An 8,640-nucleotide genomic window follows, 5' to 3' on the forward strand; every position below is an offset into this window, starting at 1 on the left:
TAAACCCCAGGAGTTGGTGATGGACCGGGAGGCCTGGCATGCTGCGGTCCATGGGGTCGCAAGAGTCAGACATGTCTGAGTGACTGATCTGCACTGGAGTGTACCCGCCAGGCTCCCGGTCCCTGGCATTCTCCAGGCAAGAAAACTGGAGTGGGTTGTCATTTCCTTCTCCTGTGTGTTAAGTAAGTTTGGGGTTTTTTTCTTTCTGCCTTAACACTCTGGGGACACTTTTGGGGGCAAGACCACGTGGATAATTTTTGGACTCATCTGGCTCTCTTTGTGGGGGCGTCCCAGGGGGCACCGGTGCTAAACAACACACCTGCCACTGCAGGAGACATAAGAGATCTGGGTTTACTCCCTGGGTCGGGAAGATGGCCTGGAGGAGGAAATGGCAACCCACTCCACTGTTATTGCCTGGAGAATCCCATGGACAAGGGTGCCTGTCCACTGGGTCCCAAGAGTCAGGCGTGACTGAAGCGACTTAGCACGCACACATGCCTGTCTTTGTGACTGTTTAACATTCTTCAGATATTATGATTCTTCCACTGTTTGGCTGAGCTTTTTTGAGATTTAACTTACACTTTGCCATTTTGTCAGCAGAAATGTCACTTATCTTCTTCACTTTCATGACGTTCAGATATACATATGTTTTATGTTTGCCCACAAACAACTACGGTTTTGCTTTCTAGGAAAGTTGCAATGAGAAACAAAATATCTCAAGTCTTGACAATCACAGAAAATGAGGTGAAGCCCCTCTGGCATTCTTTTATTTCCCTTTGTCTTAACCCTAGGATGAGATGGCACGAAACCCAGGAGGAGAGAGACAAACTTCAACCAGCAAATCACTATAGAGAATATAAGTTCCTAAGTCTTTTGTTGTGATTTAAATTTAAAACGAAACATCATGAGTAGGTAAAGAAACGAGGCTATTTCTCCCTGACACAGCCCGGCCTCATGGCTCCGCAGTCTCAGCACGAAATATACATGGATAGACATTGCGGCCCAACCCAAGTATGCACTGAATGAACAACTAAAGGTCACCGATTTCTGTGATATAAGCTTATAATGATATATAACACCATCACTGAATTCCCTATAGCCAACTCAGACATTCTGAGCAAAACATATGTTCAACAGTTTAAGTAAAAAGTTTGAATGATAAAAGCTGTAGTGGCAAACTAAGCATTGTCTAGTAAAGGTGAAACAATTGCACTTGCATAATGCCTCCACCTATGGAGTATTCTTGCCTGGAAAATCCAATGGACACAGGAGTCTGGCGGGCTACAGTCAACGGGGTCGCAAAGAATCGGACACCACTGAGCGACTAACACACACACTCGTAGACAAAAACACACTGTAGCTCTCAGCGTCTTATGGCTGCTGACCCTTGATAACGTGGGACACAGGGCAGAAGAGGAGGTCAGCACTGAGAACTCCAGTCCTCCACAAAAACACTGCAGGGAGAGGGTGGGGATTCTGGAAGATGAATGATTTTGCAAACAAAGGGACAAGCCCCTCCACAGTAAAATCCTCAACGTCTCAAAGTGGTAAGCCTGCCCTCACGAGTGAGTCCCAGAGAGTTTGGGCTGAGGACACTGTCATTCCAGACGAAAAGTGCTATTAGAGGTGAAAACTACCTTGTGAGTGAGGCAGTGTTGGAAATACAATGAATTATCTTGGTTTAGAATCTTCACACTTAAGTGCACCACAAAGAACCAGGATTCCTGGTGGGGGTATTGGCACAGCCTATAGAGGACTATAGATCTACCGTTAAAAAAACAAAAAACAGTGGAAAGAAATGGTGATGTCTAGTATATTATTCTTGACTGTCAACATGAAGAAAAAAGTCAGAACCTAAAAGTTGAGAGTTATGTTGTGTTTGGTTGGGTACTGGCACAGCTTGTAGAGGACTATACATCTACTGTAAAAAAAAAAAAATGGTGAAAAGAATAGCGATGTCTCGGATATTATTCCTGACTGTCAACTTGAAGAGAAAAGTCACAACCTAAAAGCTGAGAGTTAAGTTTTATTTGGTGGGAATTCAGGAGACAGTATTTCAAGTCACCCTGAGAGAAGTGCTCCAAGGACGTGGGGGGAGGAGCCAGGTTCCACAGAAGTTTGCAAGAGAGGGAAGGTAGTCCGAACCTCAAAATATTTTGGTGACTCGGAGAAAACCCGGTATCTCAAGTTACGGAATTTAGCACTTTGCTATGCATGGCAGGATGCAAGAGTCGGGGCTCACTGAAATCATTCTTTTCATGCATCTTGGCTATCCTGGGGCCGTGCGCCTTGCATTTTTCCCCATCCCGAGTTCCCTTGGGCTCACATTAGGGAGTGGCTGTAATCTGACAGCTGTCAGACCAGAGGTATATTCCTCCTTCCTGAGCACCCTGGAGGGCTGGAAACTCTGATGACTGTGTCATCCTGCTTTACGGATATGGTAGAAAACAGTTTGTTCCTCGTGGCCTGTGGTCCCAGTGAAATGTAACCTCAGGAACCTGAATGAATGTTCTCAAAAGAGCAGAAACAACCGATTAGCTCATGCACTAACAATTACAAGCCTCTGCTCCGATTAAAACAGAAAATAAAATACAGAAACCTGTAGGGCCTGAGGGACTGTGACCTCGTATGTATAAGATAAGGAGAGAAAAAATGCAGTCCAGAATCAAGGAAAGATTTTGTTCCTGACACAAAGAAAAGGAATCTTTATATATATTAAAATGTGCACAGAAGTATGTACATGTGTATAAGTCTCTACATCCCTACATAACCTCAGCCTTTAATTTGTTTCTCATTTATCTGATACCCATTTGGAGTGATACATCAAAAGTTTAGTGGGAAAACAAAACACTTATTATACAAATTAAAAGTATAGGTTAATTACATTTTCTGGGTCAAATAGAAAATGTCTAAGTGAAAACACATAATGGATGTGAGAGAGAAAATTTCTGACAATGAGTACTGTCTTCCCTGTTTAAAGCCTTCCTTTAGATTTATTATTCCCTTTGAAGAATCACCGCACTTGCATCCCTTCCACCTTGACTCAGGAGTAAGACAGAACACAGCCACAAATAGAGGGAGCTCAGAGAATACAACTGTTGCCAACCAATAGCCTGGGGTGTGCCTATTTGGGTAGACTCGAGAACTATTGAGGTAATCCAATCGTAATTCAGGAATTAACCAGGATGTATCCATGTGTGTGTGCGTGCGTGTGGGTGGGTGTGTGTGCATGTGTGCACGAGTGTTTGCTCAGAGAGTGGGGAAGGGCTTCAGTTTAGCCTAGATCTGTCCAGTTTCTGCCTCAGTGTACAGGCTTGTCTTTAGTTTGCTTCTCTCCAACTGACAAATGAGAGGGCTGTCCAATTTGTTTCTTAACTAAGTTTTGTTCCTTTTCTTTCTTCCTTCAACACTTTGGGGCCCCTTTTGGGGGCAAGACTACATCTTCAATTTTTGGTCTCACCTGGCTGTCTTTGTGGAGGCTTCCCAGGTGACACCAGTGGTAAAGAACTTGCGTGTCAATCCAGGAGACATAAGAGACCACGGTTTAATTCCTGGGTCGGGATGATTCGCTGGAGGAGAAAATAGCAACCCACTCAGGTATTCTTGCCTGGAGAATCCCACGGACAGGGGAGCCTGTCCACAGGGTCACAAAGAGTCAGACATGACTGAAGCGACTTAGCACGTGCACGTGGCTGTCTTTGAGACTGTTTGACAACTTTCAAATATTATGATTCCTTCCGTTTTTTGGTTGACCTTTCTTCAACGTACACTTTGCCATACTGTCAGCAGAAAGGACAGTTGTCTATATTCTCATTCATGACATTCAAAATTATATTTGATTTATTTTTGTCCACAAACAACTATCAAGTTTTGCCTTCCGGGAAAGCTGAAATGAGAAACAAAAGAAATCTCTAGTCTTGAAAATCACAGAAAATATGGTGATGCCCCTCTGCCATTCTTTCCCTTCCTTCTGTATTAACCCTAGGATGAAACGGAAAGGAACGCAGTAGGAGAGACAAACTGGCCAGTAAATCAAAAGGCAAAAAATAAGTTCTTCAATTTTTTTTTTTCTTTTGCTGTTCTTTAAATTTAAAACAAAACATCATGAGTAAGTAGAGAACCGAGGCTATTTCTCCCTGACACAGCCTGGGCCTCACTGCTCTGCATTCTGAGCACAGCACAGAGATGGATCGACAAGTCAGCCCAACGGAAGTATGTAGACTGAACGAACACCTGAAGGTGACTGATTTCTGTGACATAAGCTTTTACTAATACAGAACACCATCACTGAGTCACCTATACCCAACTCAGAAATTCTGAGCAGAACAAATCTTGAACACTTTACGTAAAAGAATTGAGCAACAAAAGCTGTCGTGGCAAAATAAAAATTGTCTCCTAAAGGTGTAACAATTGCAATTGGATAATGCCACCACTTACTTAGGTCTCCACACTTCAGATCTCAGCATCTCAGGGCTGCTGACACTTGATAGCTGGCGACATGGATCGGAAGAAGAGGAAGTCATCGCTGAGAACTCCCCTCCTTCACACAAACACTGCACGGGAGAGGGTGGGGATGCTGGAAGATGAATGACTTTGCAAACAAGGAGACAAGCCCCTCCACAGTAGAATTCTGAAGTTCTCAGGATGTGGTTAGCCTGCCCTCATGGGGGAGGCCCAGAGACTTTGGGCTGAGGACACCGTCATTCCAGAGGAGATGTGCTACTAGAGGTGATAACCACCTTGTGAATGAGGTGGTACTGGAAAGACAGTTAATGAGAATCTTCAGACCTACATGCACCAGAAAAGAAGCAGGATTCCTGGTGGGGGTATCGGCACAGCCCGTGGAAGACTAGAGATCGACCATAAAAAGCTGGTTGAAAGAAACCCTGATGTCTCGTATATTGTTCCTGACTGTTGATCTTGAGCCTATTATACAGAGGGAAGTAAGTCAGAAAGAAAAACACTAATGTAGTATATTAATGCATATATATGGAGTTTAGAAAGAAGGTAACAATGACTCTATATGCGCGACAGCAGAAGAGACACAGAGGTAAAGAACAGACTTTTGGACTCTGTGGGAGAAGGTGAGGGTGGGATGATTTGAGAGACTAGCATTGAAATATGTATATTACCGTATGTGAAGTAGATGGCCAGTCCAGGTTGGATGAATGCGACAGGCGCTCAGGGCTGGTGCACCGGGACCGCGCTGAGGGATGGGACAGGGAGGCAGGTGGGAGGGGAGTTCAGGATGGGGGACACATGTACACCCACGGGTGATTCACGTCAATGTATGGCAAAAACCACTGCAATATTGTAAAGTAATAAGCCTCCAAATAAAATAAATCAGTTAATTCAAAAAAGAGAAAAATAGTGACAACCTAAAAGATGAGCGTTATACTTTATTTGGAGGGAATTCGGGAGGCAGTTTCTCAATTCACCTTGAGAGAATTGCTCCAAGGAGGTGAAGGGAAGCGTCAGGTTGTACAGGAATTTGCAAGAACGGGGATGTAGTCTGAACATCAAAGCGTTTTTGTGAATTAAAGAAAACCAGCTATCTCAAGTTAAGGAATTTAGCATTTTCCCCATGTATGGGAAGAGGCAAGTGTCTGGGCTCACTGAACACGTTCCTTTCATGCATCTCAGCTCTCCTGGGGCATTTTTCCTTGCATTTTCTTGCATCTTGCATTTTATCACATCCTGAGTTGCCTTGGGCTCACCGTAGGGAGTAGCTGCAACTTGGTAGCTGTTCGCCCACAGGTGTATGTCCCCTTCCTGAGCACCCTGGAGGGCTGGCAACTCGTGATGACTGTGTCATCCTGGTTTACTGATTAGGCAGGAAATACTCCCCTCCTCATGACCCTGTGGCCCCAGTGAAATGTAATCTCAGGAACCTGAATGAATGTCCTCAAAAGAACAGAAACATCTGAGTCGTTCACTCACTCCTAATTACAAGCTTATCCTGGGTGAGACAGAAAACAAAATACAGATATCAATATGGCCTGAGTGACTGAATTCCTACGTGTAAGATAAGGAGGGAAAAATGCAGTTAAGGATCAAGCAAAACTTATGTTCCTGACAAAATACAAACAGAAGGAATGTTTATTATTATACTTAAATCTGTACATAATAACTATGTACATGTCTATAAGTCTTCGTATTATTGCATAACTTCAGCCTTTATTTAGTATCTCATCTAACTGATACACATGTTCATTGACAAATCCAAAGTTTATTGGGAAAATTAAACTTCTACTGTAAAACTTCAGAGTGTAGATTGACTACATTTTCTAGGTCAAATAGGTAATATCTAAATGAAAGCACAATGAGGAAGTGAGGGAGAAATTTTCGGACAATGAGTACCGTCTTCCCTACTTAAAAGCCTTGCTAGAAAGATTGTCATCAGACACCCTACCTCAAGGTTCACCCAGACGCCGTCTCAGGCAGGCCAGCAGCAGCCTCATCTTCCCCATGGCTTTCGCGGTCTCTCTACTGATGGCCCTGGTGCTGGTCAGCTGCAGCCCTGGAGGATCTCTGGGCTGTAACCGGCCTTGGAACCATGTGTGGGTTGGCAGGCAGAACCTCAGGTTCCTGCGGCAAATGAGCAGACTCTCCCCTCGCTCCTGTCTGCAGGACAGAAAAGACTTCGGTCTTCCCCAGGAGATGCTGGAGCGCGGCCAGTTCCAGAAGGACCAGGCCCTCTCTGTCCTCCACGAGATGCTCAAGCAGTGCTTCAACCTCTTACAGACAGAGCACTCCCCTGCTGCCTGGAACACGGCCATCCGGGACCAGCTCCGCGCTGGACTCATGCAACAGCTGGAGGACCTGGATGCTTGCCCGGGCCTGGTGAAGGGAGAGGATGCCTCTGACCCGGGAAGGATGGGCCCCGTGCTGGCCGTGATGAGGTACTTCCAGGGAATCCGTGACTACCTGAAAGAGAAGGAATACAGCGAGTGCGCCTGGGAAACCGTCAGAGTGGAGATGATGAGAGCCCTCTCTTCGTCATCCATCTTGCAGAAAAGGATAAGAAACCTGGGTGGAGCTCTGAAGTCACCTTGAGATGACTCTCACCGACCAAGATGCCACATCAGCCTCGTACACTCACCTGTGCTCATTTCAGAAGACTCTGATTTCTGCTTTAGCCACCAAATTCATTGAATTACTTTAGTTGATACTTTGTCAGTAGTAATAAGCAAGTAGATATAAAAGTATTCAGCTGTAGGGGCATGAGTCCTTAGGTGATGCCTGCCCTGAGGTTATCTGTTGCTGATTTATTTATTCCTCCTTGCATTTAACATACTTAAAATGTTCAGAAATTTATAAAATTACATTTCATCTGTACATCATATTAAAATTTCTAAAGCATCTTTACCATTTCATGTGATTACATTTGTGCTTTGTTATATTTATTAAATCAAAGAAAATGAGTTTCTTCACTCAAAAAGTGAAATCCAAACCCCATTTTAAAACTTTATTAAAGAGTGGGTGGTTACATTTATTTACTCATTCATTCCATTCATATTATACATATAAATTGAGTACCCGAGTGACAGACTGTGTAATTGTCACCAAGGAATACATGTGAATAAACCAAATGCAGTTCCTACGGCATTGAAGCACTCAGTATTACAGAGAATACTGTTTATGTAAACAGTATTGTTTTATTTCGGTTATACTAAAGACTGCAAGGAGAGGTAAAGGAAAAGAATGTCCTCACACGGGAAGCTTTAGGTACAAATGATGCTGGAAAGATAAATAATATTATACATCCTTCCTAAGCTGCCTGCGGGGCTTCCCCGGTAGCTCAGCTGATAAAGAACGCGCCTGCGGAGCAGGAGACTCCAATTCGATTCCTGGGTCAGGAAGATCCCCTGGAGAAGGGAGAGACCAACTCCCCACTCCAGTATTCTTGGGCTTCCCTGGTGGTTCGGTCGCTAAAGAATCTGCCTACAATGCAGGAGACCTGGGTTGCGAAGATCCCAGGAGGAGGGCCCGGCAACCTACTCCAGTATTCTTGTCTGGGGAATCCCCATGGACAGAGGAAGCTGGAGGGCTGTAGCCCGTGGGGTCTCCAAGAGTGTGATACAACTAAGCATAGGGCACAGAAAGTCAATGAATTCTCTTAACTCAGTTTCAAGTCACCAAAATCTGGGGAGACTATTTTAGATAGACATTACCCAAACATAATTATTTCTACCGAGTTTACCTAAGCTCCTTTTCCTCCTTACTCTTAGAGATCACAGACCACTAGTATCAGAGAGCCCAGGTAGATCATTTATATGGCAAAGGCACAAGAGAAATACCAATTCCTTCCAGAAAGCTGGCTTAAAACATTACAAAAGGCTCACTTTGATACAATAGCAGAGCTAGCTGAGGCCATTGTTCTCCAGCTCTCTGGGCAGCGCCCATTCATCAGGGACAGCCACCCAAAGGCCCCATGTACTAGTGGACAGCCACCCAGGGATTTCCCTGTTGCTTCTGGGATTCCCCCTGCAATTCTGGGGCACCATATGGTAGCAGACGGCCACCTCAGGAATACCCTACAACTTTGGGATTACAGACAGCAACTTTGGGGCCCCCTGGGTTAGCGGACAGCCACCTCAAGGATCACCCAGAGACTCTTGGGACCCACATTCTAGTGGA

At 44.6% G+C, this 8,640-nt stretch overlaps 1 protein-coding gene across 1 annotated transcript; it reads left to right on the top strand.

The window, feature by feature from the left end:
- The first annotated feature begins 6,468 nt into the window (after window positions 1-6,468).
- Window positions 6,469-7,056, top strand: LOC145538807 (interferon tau-like). The gene has a single exon (XM_081571543.1). The coding sequence runs from the start codon at window positions 6,469-6,471 to the stop codon at window positions 7,054-7,056; it is 588 nt and encodes a 195-aa protein (XP_081427669.1).
- The last annotated feature ends 1,584 nt before the right edge of the window (window positions 7,057-8,640 follow it).

This window comes from Giraffa tippelskirchi, chromosome 1, assembly GCF_054371585.1.
Source record: "Giraffa tippelskirchi isolate mGirTip1 chromosome 1, T2T-mGirTip1v1.2.pri, whole genome shotgun sequence".
NCBI lineage: Eukaryota > Metazoa > Chordata > Mammalia > Artiodactyla > Giraffidae > Giraffa > Giraffa tippelskirchi.

Excerpts from the sequence above, each read along its gene's own strand:
- LOC145538807 (XM_081571543.1), top strand. The coding sequence starts at position 6,469 with ATGGCTTTCGCGGTCTCTCTACTGATGGCCCTGGTGCTGGTCAGCTGC.